This window comes from Chiloscyllium punctatum, chromosome 38 (assembly GCF_047496795.1).
Source record: "Chiloscyllium punctatum isolate Juve2018m chromosome 38, sChiPun1.3, whole genome shotgun sequence".
Lineage (NCBI taxonomy): Eukaryota > Metazoa > Chordata > Chondrichthyes > Orectolobiformes > Hemiscylliidae > Chiloscyllium > Chiloscyllium punctatum.
In genome coordinates, this window is record NC_092776.1 from 33007457 (window position 1) to 33028105 (window position 20649).

Here is a 20649-nt window from a genome sequence, read left to right on the forward strand (position 1 = left end):
GTCTGTTGATAAGTTTCAATTCAAAAGCTATTTACTTTTCACATACGTTTTAACATAATCAAGTCTCTGTTAATTGTAAATTAAACTTCTCAAATTTATAAAAATATATTATTTTTAACATTCACTTTATTTTTCTAAGTACTCGCTCCATACTGGAGCAGAAAAAGCATTTGGATTTAATGTGTAAAAAGTGAAATTCGCTGGCTACACTCCTCAATGCTGTAATAAGAAACAGCAATGTTCCATACTCCCAGCTCAGAACTCTGGCTTTCAATTGTGAGAATTGTTCATGGGTACATTTCACATCCAGTACTTTTTCTATGTGGAGCCAGATCTAATGATATAAAGCCTGTGATGGAATCATCACTCATGTGTCAATGAGTTGCAGAAAAATTACAAGCAGGGATATTTTGAGAACTCCATCAGCATAATCAATACTGCAGGGATTGCACCTATTGGATCATTTTCCTCAGGAATCAATGTGTTAAGAGAACTGTCCCATGAGTTTTATTATATAAGTAATCTAACAAATAAACATAACTTGGAGAAACATGTCTAATGTTCATTGGAGAAATATGCTTTGCTGTCCAATTCCTGACTTCAAAAAGTTTCCACTGCTAAGGGTTTTGGGAATTAACTTGACTTTATGTATCACAGGATGAGAACTGGGAAGGGGAACCAAATATGGGATCTGTCTTCACATACATCGATTGCTTTATTCTTGCTTCTTCAATGTTTGTTGGCAGCTGACCACCATAGTTCAAAATAATTTTAAAAGGGAATACAACAATTTTCCTACCTATTTAGCCTTCCTCAGTGTTTGTCAGGAGCTGTGTACCTCTCCAATCCAAGGATCACTGGGAATTCCTCCCCAGGAACATTTATGTAGATTGAAGGTAGCCCTGGTTCAGGCACAGGGCCTACAGTTGGGAAACAGGCCAGAAACCAAACAACAGATCTGGGTCTCCCATGATGGTAGGACCTTCTGGTTGACAAGAGAAACCAGTTAAATGCTGATTTGACATTTATCCTCTGGCTGCTCAAGATCCAGAGGGAGCTGGAGTTATTAGTGAAGAAGATGCATTGGGATCGTGTTTAAAAAATTGAAAGAACTGCAGATGCTGGAAATCAGAAACGAAAAGACATTGCTGGAAAAGCTCAGCAGCTCTGGCAATATCCATTGTGAGAAATCAGAGTAAACGTTTCAGATCCAGTGATTCTTCCTCAGAACAGGAAAAAGTTTTTTTTTAATGCAGCAGATAGGGTGGGTGGGGAAGGGGTCAGTGGTAAACGATAGGTGGAGATAGGGCCCAAAGAGAGAGAAGAGCAGTGGGACAGACAAAGGATTGGATAATGGTCAGCCTAATGGTTTCTAATGGGGCTATTAGTGGCTAATAATGGGTAGTTTGTATAACAGACCATGTGATAACAAGGCCCGGTCTGACGGATTTGGGGTAAGGGCACAGGAAAGGTACCTCAAGCCCTAAACTGTTGAACTCGATATCGAGTCAGAAGGCTGTACAGTTTCCAAGCAGAAAATGAGGTGCTGTTCTTCCAGCTCACGCTGAGCTTCTCTGAATAATACAGTAAGCCTGAGATTGAAATGTTGGCCAGGGAACATGGTGATTTGTTGAAATGGCAAGCAACTGGAAACACAGAGTCTTTTCTGCAGACAGAATGTAGTTGTTCTGTGAAGCAGTCACCAGTTTATGATTTGTCTCCCCAATGTAGAGGAGACCACATTCTGAGCAGAAAATGCAATAGACTAGACTGAATGAAGTACAGGTAAAGTGCTACTTCACTTGGAGGCTATGTTTGGGCCCTTGGATACCGAGGAGGGAAGCGTTAAATGGACAGGTGTTACATCTTCTGTGGTTTCAGAGTAAGATGTCATGGAGCTGTGTTGGGAGTGAAGAAGGTGAGCTCCAGGGTATCCCGAAGAGAATGGTCCTTGTGGAAGTCTGACAATGGAGGAGACGGATGGGGAATGTGTGTCTGGCGGTGGCATCCCGCTGGAGGTGGCAGAAATGGCAGGTAATGATCCTCTGGATGTGGATGCTAGTGGACCGTAGGTGAGGACCCTATCGCTGTTGTGGGAGGGAAGAAGGGGCAAGTAGGCTGAAGTGTGGGAGATGGCTTGGATTCAGTTGAGGGCGCTGTCAACTATGGTGCTGGGGAAGCCTTGGTTGAAGAAGCAGGTGGACATTTCAAAGCTCCCTTATCAAAGCTGGCATCATCAAAACAGTTGTGACAGAGACAGAGGAACTGGAAGAATGGAATAGAGTCTTTACAGGAAGTGGGGTGTGAAGATATATAGTTAAGGTAATTGTGGGAGTCAATTGGTTTGTAGTGAATATTCATGGCCAGCCTAACCCCAGTAATGGAAACAGAGATATCAAGAAAGGGAAGGGAGGAGTCAGAGATAGATCAGGTGACGGTGAGAATGGGGTGGAAATTGGAAGCAAAATTGATAAACGTTTCTAATTCTGGGTGAGAGAAGGAAGCAGCACTGATGATATTATTGATCTACTAGAGAAAAAGTTTTGGTTAGGGGATGGAATAGCAATGGAACAAGGAATGTTCCACTTACTCCACAAAGAGACAGGCATAACTAGGGCCCATGCAGGTACCCATGGCCAACCTTTGACCTGAAGCAAGTGAGAGGAGTTAAAATAGAAGTTGCTCAGGGTGACGTCGAGCTTGGTCAGGTGGAGGAGAGTGGCGTTAGCTGGGGACATTTCAGGCCTTTTCTTCCATGAAGAAGTGGAGACCGTCCTGATGAGGGATTAGATGTGTAAAGGGATTGCAAGTTTGTGGTGATGTGGAGGCGTCTGGAGCCTACAAGCTAGAAATTCTGAAAGTAACATAAAGCATCAGAGAAATCACAGATGTAAGGGGGAAGGTTCTGGGTACGGGGAGAAAAAACTGAGTCAAGGTAGGAACAGATGAGTTCTGTGAGGCAGGAGCAGGCAGAAAACAATGGGCCTGACCAGACAGCTCTGTTTATGAATTTTGGGAAACTGGTAAAGTTAGGCTGTGCGGGGTTGTGAGACTATGAGCTTTAAGGCAATGGGGGAAGGGAATCACCAGATGAAATGAGGCCTGTGACTGCAGTGGACACAATAGCCTGGTGTTCTGTGGTGGGGTCATGGTGCGGGGGAGATAGGTGGAGGTATCTGAGAGCTGGTGCTCAGCCTATGCTGAGGTCAGTATGCCAAACTACAACAGCACCACCTTTGTCAGCAGGCTTAATGACAAAGTCAGGGTTGGATCTGAGAGCACGGAGTGCAGTCAGTTCTTAGGGAGATAACTTGGAATGGAAGGGGGGGGTGTGTGGAGAAATTGAGACAACCAAAGTCACATTGACAATTCTCAATGAAGGGTGCAGGTAAAAGGCCGGAGGGAGGAGTGTAGGCAGAGGGAGAGTGTTGGAACGTGGGTGAAGGGGTCTGTTGGATGGGGAGAGGGCTCTTGTCCAAAGAAATGGGCATGGAGGTAAAAGTGATGGAAGAAGAGTCATGTTGTGCCCAAAATTCATTAAGTTGGGGACCTAGAGGGACAAAACTGAAACCTTTTTTGAGTACAGAACATTCATTATCAGAGAGCGGAAGGGGAGGGGAGGAAGGTTCTAGAGGGCTATGGGTATCTCTGAGTTGAATGGTGTGTTCCTTAATGCTCGAAAGGAAAAGAAAAAGTTTCTTGTTAGCCTGTCGAATGAGCCAGAAGATGCAGTGAAACTGAAGGGACAATGCAGCTCTGAGCCAGCGTGAAGCAGTGCTGTTGGAGAGAGTGGCCATGAGTGTGCATGTAACGATGCATGGCACTGAGTGTGGATCTCAGAATGCAGTGAGAACAGCTGTCTGTGGAACATTGTACATCACTGAGATACCTGTGATCCAGGGTGGATTCAAAACACGAAGGATAAATCTTTAGTTGGACCATGTTTACTTGAGGAATGTTCATATGTGAAGGTACTTTAGTGCTCTCAGTCAAGAAACTGTGATGGAAGGAATAAACAGGTAGGGCTATTGATTTTTTTAGCTTATAACCCCTGCTCTCCAAGAAGGCATAATTTCATTCCCACTCCTCACTGTAGCAGCAAATTGGGAGATGGGGTATCTGTGTAGTGGGATGGGAAGACATTAAGAGATAGGAAGAGTCTGTTGCCTTTTCAAATTCCTCCAGTTGTCAGCAGCAGGGAAGGCTGAGGGCAGCCATCCTGCTGGGGGCCACTTGAACACCAGTTAATGGTATACCTTGAGGACTTCCTTTCAGGCTTAGTGGGAGCAGGAGCCGACATTTATTCTGGAGCATGCCCCTTGCAGCAAGGACTGCCCCCTCTCATCCTGACTTGAGGTCCCTTTTCCCTCAAACTGAAAGCCCTCCACTACTACTGGGGACTACTTGATAGTCTCAGAAAGCCCACTCCACTCATCTCTCTTGCAAGGCTTCTGTTATTGCTATTTCTCTTGGGCCTGCTGTGATACCAATAGTGGCTATTGCTTCCCGTGCCACTGTAGAGACTAAAAGCCTGCCAGCACTCTGACTGAACACAGCTCTGAGAGGTGGGACCTTTGCCTTTAAGAACCTTTGCTGCCTGAATGACAGTTAAACCTGTCAGTGTTCCCATTGATGTTCCTTGCAGAAGGGTAACCACAGACTTTCTGTTAAGTGGTGGGATCATTGTTACAACCAGTAAGTTCACTCCCAGTGTGCTGAATGGGCTATCCATGGAAACAAGCTCCACAGACCCTTCATTTTGTGCCAGAAGGGAAGTCATCAAAGTATTCTACCAAAGGTAGTAGAATGTCTGTTAAAAAAAATGTGTTCGTGTGTTTGTGTTCGTGTGTGTGTGTGTGTGTGTGTGTGTGTGAGAGAGAGAGAGAGAGAGAGAGTGGATGCGTGCTTGTGTTGGTGTGATTGTATATGATTGCATTTGATTGTGTGTGTGAGATTGTGCTTTTGTGTATGTACATGAGATTGTCATTGAGTGTTCATGCATGTACGGTAGTCCCTCAGAACAATGTTAACACTTGCTTATGGCAAGAACCTGTGTGTGGAGTCTTTTAACTCAGAAGGCTGTTACCATAAGGCTCTGATTGACCAGGAAATTTCCTTACTTTCACTGTCTGCCATTGGCTTATTGGAAGGATCTTTAAATTGATATTCAACTTGTTTAGCTGCATTATGACTGATCTTACATGGTGCCTCTTTAGTGGTCATTAATTGGGCTCAATTGGCCTGGGCAGGTAGACCTCCTTGACTTTCTCAGCCTTGGATGAAATGGTAAGGAAGACATCAAGCTCTTCACCCCATAGTTTCTGAACTGATTATATGTATTATCACCACCACCACATGCACCTCTGCTGTACCCCCGCCCTCCAACATCACTCAGTTACGTCTCAGCCCCCTTCCAGTGGTGAAATTAAATTTTATCTAAGGTTTTGAAGCATTTTATCCTAGTGACAGATTGTCATTTAAAAAATTAGATCCAGAATTAATGATTTATTCCCTGTGAGGTTTCTGGGGTAATTTATTTTTATATTTTTCAGAAGAAATACATTTTCCATCTTGCCACTGGTATTATTTCATTGTTTGACATGACAAACAGTGCATGGAAAATCCTTTTGCTGAATTTCATCATAGAAATAAACATATTCAGTTCATTACTAATAACTGATCCTAATTTAAAGTACAATAGATTAACTGTGAGTTTGGAGCTTACTACTATCTCTTTCAGTAATTTTTTCTCATATAATATAGAAAGAGTGAACATGAAGTCTAAAATAAAAAAAAATGCCTCATACAAAATTAAGGTAGTGAATTTACTTGTGGATAAATTACTCTTTGATGCCATCAGATTCAAATTACGGTCTCACTTGATTATCAATAAACTGTGCCATAAAATTTGGGTTTGATTCCTGGTTTGTGTTCAGTTAGCTGATCTCAGCAGGACTGTACTAGAGGTGTTACAGTTGGCTGTGGCATCTTAGATAACAGTGGAAAAATTCAGCCAAACTTCTAGTCTTAATCATTATCTATGACTTTGTTGAAAAAGCAATTGTTGAGGACAAGTTTGGATTTGCCCATAATGACCCCATGGTTAAATCGCTTACCGATAATCTCTGTTAAATTTCACGTCCCTAATGCCTATGGAATCAGGTTCCAGAAAGGAATCAAGGCACTCAGCAGAGATCTAGCATAAAAACTGAAAAGCAGCAGCATTTAATAGATATGAGGATTAGTGATACTGGCAATATTCATGTGATATCCCGCTGTCGGCTGGTGCCTGAAATAAATTTAATGTGGATTTTCAGCTCCTTTTGATAGCACAACATTTATTTTACAAAACCGTTGTCATTAATTATTGTCAGAATCTCATACTTTCCAGTGAACAGGAAGTGGTTTAAACACACATAAGGAGGATTCCAACTGAGTTCACTTATCCTTTGCTTTTAACTGAGAAGTTAACTTATGAGGTGCTGTTTGTTTCAGATTGCTGTTCCTTGCTATCACCTCTCTTTCCTGTCGTGATTTGGCACATGCAAAGCTACATGAGATTTTATGTAAACATCTTTCATGAGAACTGTTCTTGCGATCTAACTCTGTTAATCATCAGCTGAGTTCAGATTCAGCCCAGGTATTTCATTAGTTGCAGAATTTTACGAGTAGTCATGATCTGAAAACTGGTGGAGTGCTTCTAGAGATAATTTACTCTCCATAATCAACAATTCCAAATTTTTTTTATATTGAGAGCTGGAATTGTAATTTACACACAACATTCATCTGAACTTATATCTTAACATGGAAATTGACCTGCCTTGAAACTGGCAGTAAAGTGGCATTTTAATGCATAATGAGATGCAGTGTTTGTGTGTTGGACTGGATGTATACAGACCAGTATTATAATGTCTGTCACACTCATTCTGATTAATACATCTTGTTTGTATCTGAATGAAATTTCAATGTAGATTCAATGATTGTCCAGAACAGGTTGCCAGGTCCCTGGTTGATACGTTTGCATCATCGTTAGCCATGGGTGAGGTCCTGGAAGACTGGAGGGTAGTGAATGTTATGCCCTTATTCAAGAAGAGCTGCAAAGAAAAACCTGGGAACTATAGACCAGTAACCCTAACATCTGTGGTAGGTAAGTTATTTGGGAAGATTCTGAGATAAGATATACATGCATTTGGAAAGACAGGGTTTGATGAGGATTAGTCAGCATGGCTTTGTCAGTGGGAGATTATGCCTCACAAATTTATTAAAGTTCTTTGATGAAGTGACCAGGAAGGCTGACGAGGGCAGGGCAGTAGACATAGTCTATATGGATTTCAGTAAAGATTTTGATAAAGTTTCACATGATAGGCTGATTTGGAAGGTTAGATTGCATAATATCCAGGGCAAGTTGGCAAATTGGATACACAATTGGCTTGATGGTAGGAAACAGAGGATAACAGTGGAAAGATGCTCGTCGGACTGGAGGCCTGTGATTAGTGGAATGCCTCAGGGACCAGTGATGGGCCCACTGCTGTCTGTTATCTACATCAATAATTTGGATGAGAATGTACAAGGTATGATTGGTAAGCTTGCAGGTGATACTAAAATAGAAGGTATCCTGGACAGTGAGGAAGGTTATCAGAAATTGCAGCAGGACCGTGATCAGCTGTGGGCTGAGAAAAGGTAAATGGAGTTTAATATAGACAAGTGTGAGGTCTTGCATTTTGGAAAGTCAAATCAAGGTAGGAGTTTCATGGTGAATGGTAGGGCCTTAAGAAATGTCCTCGAACAGAGGGACCTTGGAGTTCAGATGGACAATTCTCTGAAAGTGGAGTCACCGGTAGACAGCGCAGTGAAGAAGGTTTTTGGCACAGTGGCCTTCATCAGTCAGGGCTTTGTGGATAGAAGTTGGGATGTTATGTTGCAGTTGTAGGGACATTGGTGAGGCCACACTTAGAGTATTATGTTCAGTTTTTGTCACCTTGCTATAGGAAGGATGCTATTAAACTAGAAAGAGTGCAGGAGAAATTTACAACGATGTTGGCAGATCTCAATGGTCTGAGTTAATAGGGAGAGGTTGGACAATCTGGGATGTTTTTCTTTAGAGCATAGGAGACTGAGGGGGGTCCTTATAGAAATGCATAAGATCATGAGAGGCATGGATAGGGTGAATGCACTCATTGTTTTTCCCAGGGTTGGGGAATCAAGGACCAGAGGGCATCAGTTTAAGGTTAGAGGTGAAAGAATGAGAGGGAACCTAAGGGGCAACTGTTTTACACAGGTATGTATATGGAATGAGCTGCCAGCAGAGGTGGTTGAGGTGGGTACATTAACAACATTTAAAAGGCATTTGGACAAATACATGGATAGGAAAGGTTTAGAAGGAAATTGGCCAAGTGCAGGGAAATGGGGTTTATTTGACTGACATTTTGGTTAGCATGGACCAGTTTGGTTCAAAAGATCTGGCTCCATGCTGTAAGACTCTACGACTCTAAGTTGAATTTTTCCATAAGCTGGAGACAACCTTAAAATTGAACTTGGTCAATTGTTTTTACATGAGGATATGAAGGATTCTGAAAATTGGGTACAAAGAGGGAATATACAGATCTGACTAAATGGTGACTCAGATTTGAGAGGGAACCTCTTGTTCGTATATCTCCTCTTATTTCAACTGTTTGAAATGTAAATATGAAGAAAGTGAAGGGCTTATGCCCGAAACATCGATTCTCCTGCTCAGATGCTGCCTGACCTGCTGTGATTTTCCACCACACTCTTGATTGAAATGTAAATGTGTCAACATCAAAAGGTCAAAGCTGATGTGACTGAACTAGCAATACAGGTACACAATCCTTTATTCAAAATTCCGAAATTAGAAAAGCTTCAAAATCTGAAATATTTTTCGTGGAATGTGGAACGTCATTTTGGCGTGCAAACAGGTGACCCAACTCCACATCCACTTGAACCACATCACTCTGATGTGACATGGTAGCGTGGCCCAGCACTGGCAGACATCAATTGTGACTCATCACTCATACTATTCACGCATTCATCTGCTGTTTGGTAATTTTAAGAAATTTTATGGTGAAAATGTAATTTATTCTGAAATTGGATTTTGGATAAAGGATTGTGTACCTCTATTACTATAACTGAGAAAAGAGTGCAACTGTATGATGTATTAAGATTGTGGCACATATGATTGGGTCTTGTTAACTCCATGGCTACAGAATTAATTGTACCAGACAGTACACACCTCACGAGTTGGGCATTGTCATGTGGTTTACGGGACAGTAGTTTCATTTTCCTCCAGTCAAGAAATTCATTGAGTGTGGCGAATGGGTCTCCAGTTATTGAACATTTATCCATGTCAGTCCAAACTTCAACTCCAACAAGGGCAACTCGTATATTCAAGGATCTGTAAAACTATAATAAAATAATATTATATGCAAAGGAACATAGGGGCCATATATTAGCTGTAAGTAGTTCATTGAATCATCATTTAATACCAGTTACATCCATTATAAGACAATGAAACCTCCAAAAAGTCATAAATGGGTCATATTTAATCACAATATGTAATCATTGGCTGGATGTTGCAACAACTAAACTGAATGTTCATTGTCATCACCCCTGCAAAATCTACAGCAAATCCCAGAGACTATACAAACACAGTTCAATACTGACATTTATAAGTAAACATCATTGACTCAATGCTTTTTCATTAGGTATGCTGTAGATGTCCCCATCGACTGCAATCAAGTAGAAGTTAAATGAGGTGCAACTGGGCCTTTTAATTGTGTATGAACATAATAATTATGATAATTATTATTAAATAATCTCTTGGGAACTGAAAAATTAAGGAATGACTTCTGACATTCCACCAATATGATGAAAAGAACTCCACATTTTTAAAAGTGATATGTTATTTATAAAGTTTATGATTTTTAACTTCTTTCTTAATTCACTATTTATGTCCCACTCTTTATTTCACTCTCAATAAAATGATGTTAAAAATAAAGAATAATCAGTGCCTTTATCTTTCTGATTTGCTGTCTGTGAGAATACTTCAATGTGATCGACTACTCACATTGTTTGATGATAATACTATTGTTTGATGCCTAAAGGTCCCCTTAACCTGTTGCCAGGTTCAAATTAATATCTGCAATGGGGGAATCCATGACATAGAGATCACTAGATCTTTATGGACAGCTTACTCCAAAGTTAGTAGTGAGCAAATTCACTTTACTCCTGACCATAAAATCTGGGCTAATAATTTCAGTTACTTTAAACCATCACACGTTATTGGTTCTTTTCATTCTTCACAATTGTCTATCATTTCACTAAAACCAAAATAATCTATCAAAATTATTGGTCTCTATATCTTTTATGAACATTTTCCAAAGGCAGCCGAAGACCAGAACTTACACATCTATGAAAGAACAGAAAAAAATGTCAAAATCCCCTGATTAAACAGAGTTGATGGTAACCATTTGTTAATATCTACACTGTTAGAGCTTCCCGAATCAATTACTGTGAAAATGAAATAAATACCAAATAAGGACTGGTAAAGTATCTGGATCAAAACCAAAAGTAAAGGTGGGGTTGGTGGCTGAAGTGACTCATCCACAGCCAGAACAATCATCATTCATGGAAAACAACAGAATGGTCAGGGTAGAGATGCAGCATCTTGCATTTGCTAAGAATTATTGAATTGAACTGCAGTTATGATAACAATTATTGGAAAGAACTTCCTATTTAAAATTATCATTCTGTTCCGAGAAAAGTAAAATAGACAGATATTATGATGGCAAGGTTTCTCACTAGTGGTGGTAACAGGTTGCTCTTGGAGGATTTCATTGGTTGTCTAGAGGCAGGTGACTAGCACAATCAAGGGTTCAATCAGCCCCCATTGTTGCTGCTTTTGATTCTTTTCTCTCCAGGGAAAGCTTTTGTGGTCAAGAGTACTCACCAATGCAAAAGACAATCTCTTCAAACACTTAATCACCATCAAAACCTAGCAGTTGCTCTTTTGACTCACAGTGGATGTAATAAGTGCCACTCCTAATTTGCAAAGACGTTTTATCTAAGCCAACAACTTATATTGTCATCATATTGGCATGTAAGCACTTATTTCGAGGACAGAGTCCATGACACTTACAAGATGTTAACAATGCATTCTCTCATCGGGGAAATATTAATGAAGGAGAGCCATGTTAAAGATAAGTAGGCTCGACAAATTCTGAAACGACACCAAAGAGTGTCGATAGGCCACCATCAGATTGGAGGTGAGCTTCTCAGTAGAAGAATGATCCAAATCCATTTCAACCTCAAGCACTTTCCCAAAGTTTTGCTTTGCTTTTGTACTCAGCAATGAGGTCTTCCAGATGCATTGTCACCATTTGCATCGCTAAGAAGGTTTCTCTGTATGTCACTTCATGGAGTACCTTTCAAAAAGAAGGTTGGACACTCTAATGGCAGTCCAGGCACTTCCTACCGCTCAGGGAAGTACCATTCCTGCCATTTCCTCAACAACTCTGTCATACAGTATTTTCCACTGAGAACTAGTATCAAGGAGCTTACTTGTGAGCAATTAGTGAAGTAAAAGAGTTGTTGCTGAGTGAAGCATGGTAGAGAATAAAAACCTGGAATGAAATAAAGGGAAGACTCCATTGTTTTTTGCAGAAGATATTTGGGAGTCACATCTTCAGCTGTCAAGAGCCCTACATTCCGGAATTGCATTACGAAGCTTCTCTGATACATCAAAGATGCTATGCAAGCACAAGTTACAGTGGATATTCAGTGAAAGATGATCATCCTGAGCTGAAAACCCAAAGAATCCAGATCTCAACACATTCATAAGAGTAACGACCAGAAGGATACATTTCAAATGGAGATAGTTTCCATAAACATAATTGTTAAGATGCAATGTGGACGTAATTCACTACCCACATCTATAGCATATTGCAGGAAGTATCTCACAACCTGTAGATTACCCTGGAGAAAGTTACATTGACGAGTTTGAAAAGGTATCTGTGGATAAAAACACAACAAAGTGTTTTTAAAATACTGGGGACCTCCAGTATAGCGGCTAACACTGTTCTGTAGATTGTCCAAACAAAAGAATGTTACAGTCCCTGGAAGACATGATAGTACGTGATTTAATCTCAGAGCCCGTGCCTTAAACCAGTAATTTCATCACGTGGACATAGATACTGCTATCTTCCCAGTGACAGTGACTTTGAGCATGGCTGGTACCTCAAGCCTTCCTCTAATGCCTTCATGTGCTTCAGGTGTGGCTCTCCAGGTGTGATGTGATTTATTCTATGAAGCAATCTTCAATATTAGTTATTTGCTGAAGGAAAACAGTGGTGCAGCAGTAATGTCACCAGACTAATGATCAATGCAGATTCCAGTTGGTGCAATTTGAATTCAATTTATAAATCTGAAATTAAAGGCAGAATGATGGTGATCACGAAATCGTTGTTGGTTGTCATAAAAACACATCTGGTTCACTGATGTTCTGAAGGAAGAAAATCTATCATCCTTACCTGTTCTGGGCATCCTGTGGCTCCACAGCCATGCCTCTGAGATGACTTTAGCAAGATATTCAGTTCAAGGTTAAATAGTGATGGGCAACAAACATATCCACATCACATAAAGAATAATTTTATTTGACCTCAGACTGTTCTGGTGCTAATTATTCATTCCTGCATAACATCCTCAATGCTGGTCATGTTCCTTACGATTATCACCATTTTCATGAACATTAGGGTCTGGAAGTAGCAGGCCTTTTCTTGTTCCAACATCATGAGCACATAACATGAAATAATGTTCTTGGAGAACCAAACTGTGTAACTCTCTTGAAGCAAGTGTCTGTGGCTGATAACTGGTTAATGTGGGGTACATCACCTGTTGTTGCCTGGGAGGATTGAGTTTATAGTAGTGATGAACTAGACTGATCCATACAATATGTTCCTTGGGTGTAGGATTTGAGCTATAAGTTTACATATTTCTCCAATAGTTTTTATTGGAGACAATGGAGGGTGAGTATTGTTTTCTGTGGCAGTTCTTACTGTGCAGGTCTGGTAACTGAGTGTCCACCGCAGTGGAGAGCTACCTTCTCTGATGTTCAACTGCAAGCATTTTTAATTTGACAATTTTCATGCCCTCATTTTCTTCCTCTTTACAGTATGAAAATAAATCCATCTTCATTTCCATGGGAAAATGAAATCAAGAATGGTAAGCAGGAAAATTATCAAAAACATCTCATCACAACTTTCAATAATATAACGAAAGTAAAGAAATTCCAATCTTTAGTACAAGAACAAAATTGTCTTAAGGACTCCATCTGCCCCAAGAATGACCCTTTAGTCTTCAGTCCCACATTTATACTATCATTTTTTGGGATGATGATGTAATGGTAAGTATTGGTGAACATTAAATATTTGTAATTAAAGACATTTTGGTCTCTGCTCCAAACTCTGTCCCTTAACTACTGACTCTAGTCTGCTGCCTGCCAGCAGTTTGGTATTAAGTCAGTTTATATTGCAACTTGGGTGTCGCATATGATCTTGGGATGAGCTTCTGAACTCATATTCAAGCAATCTCTAAGGTTGTTTTTATCTATCTCAGTAACATTATTCATAGAGTCATAGAGTCATAGAGATGTACAGCATGGAAACAGACCCTTCAGTCCAATCCGTCCATGCCGACCAGATATCCCAACCCAATCTAGTCCCACCTGCCAGCACCCGGCACATATCCCTCCAAAACCTTCCTATTCATATAACTATCCAAATGACTCTTAAATGTTGCAATTGTACCAGCCTCCACCATATCCTCTGGCACCTCATTCCAGACACATACCACTCTCTGTGTGAAAAATTTGCCCCGTAGGTCTCTTTTATATCTTTCCCCTCTCACCCTAAACTTATGCCCGCTAGTTCTAGATACCTGACTCCAGGGAAAAGACTTTGCCTATTTACCCTATCCATGCCCCTCATAATTTTGTAAACCTCTGTAAGGTTACCCCTCAGCTTCCGACGCTCCTGGGAAAACAGCCCCAACCTGTTAAGCCTCTCCCTATAGCTCAAATCCTCCAACCCATCTTCACTTGTTTCAGCTGATCTATTCAGACTTCCTCCTCCTTGCTCTTGTCCCCTCTAGACTTGACTATTCCAATGCACTATGGCTGATCTCCCGCATTCTGCCCTCCATAAATTTGAGGTCATCCAAAATTTTGTTGTCCAAATCTTTACTCACAGCAAGCTCCATTTCCTAACACCGTTCTGTTCACTGATGATTATGAACTCCTGGTCAAATAATGTTTTGACTTTAAAAAGCTCATCCTTGTTTTCAAATGTCTTTGTGACCCTGCCACTCTACCTCCTCCAAAGCCATAACTGTCTGCGACATCTGGACCTCCTCTAAATCTGGTCTCTTGAGCATTCCCAATCATAAATGTTCCACCATTTGTGTCCAAAGAATCCATTGCCATGCCCCAAGCTCTAAAATTTCCTCCCTATACCTTTCTGCTTACATCTCACTTTCTCCATTTAATTCATTCTTATCTAAGCTTTTGATCAACTGACTTCCCGTTTCCTTTGTGACTCTGTATCTAGGATTGGCACAGCAGATCAGGCAGCATCTGAAGAGCAGGAGAATCAATGTTTCGGTCATAAGACCTTCATCAGTCTTTTTCCTGATGAATGGCTTATGCCTGAAACGTCGATTCTCCTGCTCCTCATTTGCTGTTTGACCCGCTGCGCTTTTCTAGCACTGCACTCTTGACTCTGGTACTTCAGCATCTTCAGTCCTCACTTTCTCCTGGCTCTGTATCGACCTTGTTTTGTAATGTTTCTGTGAAGTACTTTGGGATGCTTCATTATTTAAAGGTTTCCAACAAATAGAAGTTGTTGGTGCTGATTAGAGTAGAGGGGAATCAGTTTGAGAAGATAGTCATAGTCTTTTTCCACAAGTTTCAGACTATGTTAGGCATCTTTTAAGGCTCTTACAGGGCACAGGATTTGTTTGTGGGATGAACTTAAATGAGGCTCAGTTTTTTGGGTGTAGATACGAGGTGAGCCTTATCGAACACTTCTTATTCTTGTCACCATTCCAAGTGTAGTCTAGCTGACAACATCTCTCAATGAAGTCTTATCAGCAGAAATCATAAGCAAGGACATGTTCCTATTGATTCTCAACCTACAACATTTATCACACATGCATTTTACTCCCTTCTCTGTTTATCACATAGTTGGACAAAATTAATTGCTTTCAAAATATTGTTTTGCATACTTACCTTATCCACAAAATTGCCAATTTCTATCAGTCTCTGTTTAGTCTTTTCCAAATCCTTCCCTTGTTTCTGAAACTTGAGATTTACACAAAAGATTACTATAATTATGTTTACATTGGCTTATGAAGTTTACTTTATCACTTCTGACAATTATGGTCCTCTCTAAAATGTTCATGGCACACTGGATTATGAGATTTGCAACCTTAACTTCAACAACTGTTTGAGATTTGTTATCCTTTTGAATTCTCTATCCCAAAGGGCTGTAGTTCCTCAGTTACTGAGTATGCAAAGTGGAAACACATAGACCTTTGGACTCTCAAGGAATCAATGGACGTAGGGATCCGATGCGAAAGTGTAATAGAGGTGAAACACAATCAGATATGATCTTACAGTGATTTCACGAAGGAGGCTCAGGGATCATATAGCCCACACCTGATCCTAGTTTTACTTACTTATCTGACAAATGATGCTGCATTAAATTTTTATTTGAATCTGATTAAGTTTTTACTGAACTTGAATGTTACTTAGAGATATGGGTGTATCGGTGTACTCCATTTGCAACTTTCAAAGGAACTCAAGAAGCTTGTTGACAAGATTAGACCCAGGGTCTGGCATCCTGGACCAGGCATACATTTGTGACAATCAGAGACAACGGGCCAAAATGGGAGTCAGGCATTTAAAGCAGGGTTGCAGTCCCAAAAATGCAACAATTTAAAAAATATTTTTAAAACCTAGTATCATTATAAGGAGATAGTAAGGGACACACACTTTCTGAAGTGGGGAAAGTGGCACATTATCTTTCCTGGTATTCCTTACGGGATTTCTCAAGATTTCAAATGTGGTGGGCACTGGAACTTTGCTTCTGTCCCATGTGGATGATTACCCATTCTTAAAAGTGAGCTTGGGCAAGTGATTGAGGTCCAGGGTGCACATTATTATAAATATGAAGTTTAGATGTTTGCTATCTTTTTGGACTTTCTGCTTAATTTGAAGAAAAACAGAGTAATAAAGAGTATCATGTGACCTGCTCTAAATCCTCCTTGACAACAAGTTTGGCTAGTTTGGTTGCTTTGGTGGCAGTGAGCCCCAAATTAATTTATTGGAAAAAAGGTACAATATACCTAGATCTGTGGACAATGGAAAAGACATCTGTGATAACTCTAGGTAGATTACTAGTCTCAACATCTCATATAGAAGTGCTAAGAATTTAATGTTTTCTAAATGTTTAAAGAATGTCATTTTATCTTCAGATAGCTGACCTGGGGATCTAAAGGATAGTTAGTTCACATTTCGACCTGGATAGAAAGCCCATGCGATTCGCACTGCCAGAGTGTGGAACTCTGGATGGTGAAGAATCCATAGCAAACCATTGTGATATCAATTCACAGAGCTTTATCTTAAGATATCCCTGAATATCACACACAGAAGAAAGGCAGCAAATCTTTATTATTCACCAAATAGAATGTGGGTGAGATCTTGTGCTCAAATTGAAGTTTTAGACAGTTTAACCAGAGCAAGAAGGTGCACCTAGTTTTGGTTTGAGGGAAGAATCTCCAATTCATCCCTCAGGGTAAAAGTCAATTCTAGATTAGTAGTTACGTGACTGGGAAAGGAAAAGGAATTACGCAAGTCCTTGGGAGCTAAGAGTCACCTTTGACTGGTTCCTGGAGAATGAAGTGTCAGTTTAAGGAACTGAAAAAAGCACAACTATAGAGGTTGACCTTTGATTATTTTAAGGCCAATGAGTAACTTTTCTGTAGTTTTAGAATTAATATTTTCTACTGAAATAGAGCTTAGTTAAAGTTGCCTTTAGTGTTACAATAAAAGCCTGAAATTCTGTTGTGATCCTTTTAGTCATTCCCTGGAATTTTACATCTTTTAAAATATTATCAATCTCTTCAAGGATTCTAATAGCATAGGGTGTACTTTTGCAAAAATATTCAATGCCTGATTTTATGCAATGCATTATAGAGTTACAGTTGCTTATGTATGAATGATGAGATTATAATGCTTTCACAGAATACAGTATACATTACAGCCACAAAGTTTGTCTGATCAGAGAAGGTCACAATCATGAGGATATTTGAATAGGATGGATATCTTTTATGAAGAAGTAAGTTGTACCAGTGTTCATTGTTAGAATATGATGTTATGTATCACGGTCATATTCCATTAGCTCAGGTCATGTGGAGACGTAACTTTAGGATCAGTAAATCACAGCATGAGAATTAATCTTGGCCACTAGCTAACTACACAAGGCAATCTGGTCCAAACATGTTTTGATGTTCTTAAATGGTTCATGTCATGAACTAAGAGAACTAGCCTTTTAGAAACATAAATAAATAAAAATTTGGCCATATTGTAAGTTTTGGTATGGATGTACCAAATTTAACGAGGGAAAAATTAAGAGGGTGATTTTTCATTTTGGCTGTAAATGAAGAATTGCTGCCTCAATTTCAGCAGCCCATCATGTGATCAGTCTGATTTTCCTCTCGACTGACAAAAAGAAAAACAGTGATGGGGGAGGGGATGCTGTGTAATTGGATGGCGAATCTGCAAATCTCAGTTTTACATGTAAATTGAAATTTATTCTCATTTTTTAGTCAATCATTGCACAGTGACAGTGGTGAAGGTACAAAATCTGACTGCAAGAAAAGATTAATTTTATCAGCAAACCAGATAAATACTGGGTGAATGATTTGACAGTAAGATATGAAAAAATTTCGTAGGATGTGGGTGTCTCTAAGGTGGTCTGGCCCATTCCTAAATTCCTACATTTCATTATATTGCAGCATGGGCTGATAATGATTACTCAGGTATATTGGGGAAATGTTTTCAATTAAAACAGTTCTTAACTTCTAAATAATTAAAGAAACAACAGAAATAGATCAAAGCATATTAATTGCTGGAACAATTGATTGGTAGGGCATGGATTCCAAGAGTACATTTTTCTTGTGGAAAGTCTTACTACTGAAATCCCATAATCTTGCACTAAAATTGCAATTAAAAAGGTAAAGACACTGGCTGAGGGTCGACAATTCACTTAGCTGACAAAATGTGGACAAACAAAAAGAGACACATAGCAAATGATTAAGATGCTCCTTCATAATTCATTCACATTTCATGAGATATTGCTAAGATGGTGCACTTTTTTGCAGTTGTTAAGGAGCAGAATAAAAATAGCAAAATTATACCCAATTGAAAAATTAGTCTGAAGTACCTTGAACTGAAAGTAAATCTATATCCTACCTCTCGATTGTCTGCTACTATAACAAGTTCCACATATTTAGTGGTCTTCGATATGTCTCTTTTGTGCTGCAAAACAAGGTACAGGTAATAAGTTGTTATTTCTATAAAGCTCTCAAATTCTTTTTATGTACCCGATAATAGAGGAGGAAGTAAAGAAGATATCACAAAGCTTGAGAAGAGTCTGTGACAATGGCACACCAATATTTCTATTAACCATCACAGGCATGTAAAGCATATTTGAATAATTAACTATTTTTTAAATTCTATACAACACTAAATGTAATGAGTTTTTCAAGTGACAGTTAGATAAAACAAAGAGCTGCAGATGCTGGAAATCTGAACTAAAAACAGAAATTGTTGAAGAAACTCAGCAAGTCTTGCAGCATCTGTGGAGAGAAAGCATAGTCACTGGAATCAACATGCTCACTCTGCTTTTTCTTCACAGATGCTGCCAGACCTGCTGAGTTTCTCCAGCAACTTCTGTTTTTGTTTTTGAAGAGACAGCATGTGAACCTTTTGCTAAAACCCAACCTCTGCTGGGCTACACTCCTTGTAAAGGCAGTACCTCGTTCAGCCAGCCAGCACCTCGTTAATACAGGAATGCTCAGAACTCCAACCATCAAGGGCAAGTTTAAATTTCTAGAGTTGGGAGAGTCTAGACTTTCTACACAGTCAATTAACTTGAGGTTGGGTTTTAAAAATTTGCAGGTCATCAAAGTTGTGTCAAATCTCATTTTCAGAGTAACCATGCAACCTATTATCATCAGTGATATAACTAAGGGTCAAATGCATCATCAAACTGTTGGTAATTTTATAGAAAAGGTAAACATTCACATGTGAACTTCCTTGTCTGATATGTTTTGTTGAAAATGCAATACAAATTTTTGTTTTCTAATTAATGTCTCACCAAGATTATTTAAAACAAATTGAGGCATTTTAAAAAACTGTTTTTTAATCACATAAAGGCAGTAATTGAAGATCTGACAGAGAGGTCATGACAGCTGACCTTTAATTGCATAAGGCCCACCTGGTGTAATTTTTAGACATGCACCAAATGGACAAGTCGCCTGAAATGGACGTGAAGTTGCTTAAATGTGAAAACCAAGGTGCTGTACTGGCTGTAGATCTCCAATTTGCAGGTGCAAATGGCCAAAGCTTGTGTGCATATGTGTATCTTAGAATCATAGAATCCTTGTAGTGTGAAAACAGGCCCTTCGGCCCAATAAGTCCACACTGATCATCCGAAGAGTATCCTACCCAAACCCAATTCCCATTACTCTACATTTACCCCTGATTAATGCACCTGACCTGCATATCCCTGAACACTACGGCCAATTTAGCATGGCCAATTCACCTAACCTGCACATCTTTGGACTGTGGGAGGAAATCGGAGCACCCAGAGGAAACCCATGCAGACATGGGGAGAATGTGCAAACTCCACACAGACAGTCGCCCGAGACTAGAATCAAATCTGGGTCCCTGGCACTGTGAGGCAGCCACCGCGCCACCCCAAAGCAATGACAAATGCATAGCCTACAAGTGTGAACCCTCGACTTGCAAATCGTAACAACGTCTTTGGTCATGACTGTGACATTATTAGTACCACAATCTCACCATCTGAGTGTATCAACCTACCTGTATTAGATGATCAGTGGATAAGCTAATGATCCTTAAAGAGACTGCTGGAGGCTACACACAAAATAGTTCACAAAATCTAGCCTAACTCCTTTTAGATACTAATATACATCCAGAACCTACCTAATCCAGTGCACATCTTGTCATCCTCCTATTCTCCATGAAGTTCAGCTTATCCAAAGGTCTGCTGTCTGTATTCTAACTTTCACTAACTACACTCACACTTGACCAGCCAATCAACATTGTCAATCCCTGAACATTTCGAATTTAGAACTTAAAGCTCTGTGCTAAATTCCTCCTCTATTTTTGTCATACCGTTTAGTCCTTCAAACCTCCAATAACTCAGTTTACCCCCAACTCTGATTACACTGGCTGTGTCTTCAACCAAATGTGAAGGTCTCAAATTTCCATGTATAAACCTCTCCCTCTAGAATTAGTACATGGAGTGTACAGAAAGATGCTTTATCAAAGGA

The 20649-nt window shown here is 39.9% G+C and overlaps 1 protein-coding gene across 3 annotated transcripts in view; it reads right to left on the reverse strand.

Annotated features, from left to right (window-relative positions):
- adam12a (ADAM metallopeptidase domain 12a) overlaps positions 1-20649 on the reverse strand; it is a 350417-nt gene that overhangs the window by 93030 nt on the left and 236738 nt on the right. For all 3 annotated transcript variants that reach the window (XM_072557568.1, XM_072557567.1, XM_072557569.1), the window contains 3 exons: positions 18542-18607; positions 15296-15367; positions 9248-9417 (listed from right to left, as the gene is read on the reverse strand). In XM_072557568.1, the coding sequence (XP_072413669.1) occupies positions 9248-9417; positions 15296-15367; positions 18542-18607 (308 nt within the window). The remainder of the gene's footprint in view (positions 1-9247; positions 9418-15295; positions 15368-18541; positions 18608-20649) is intronic.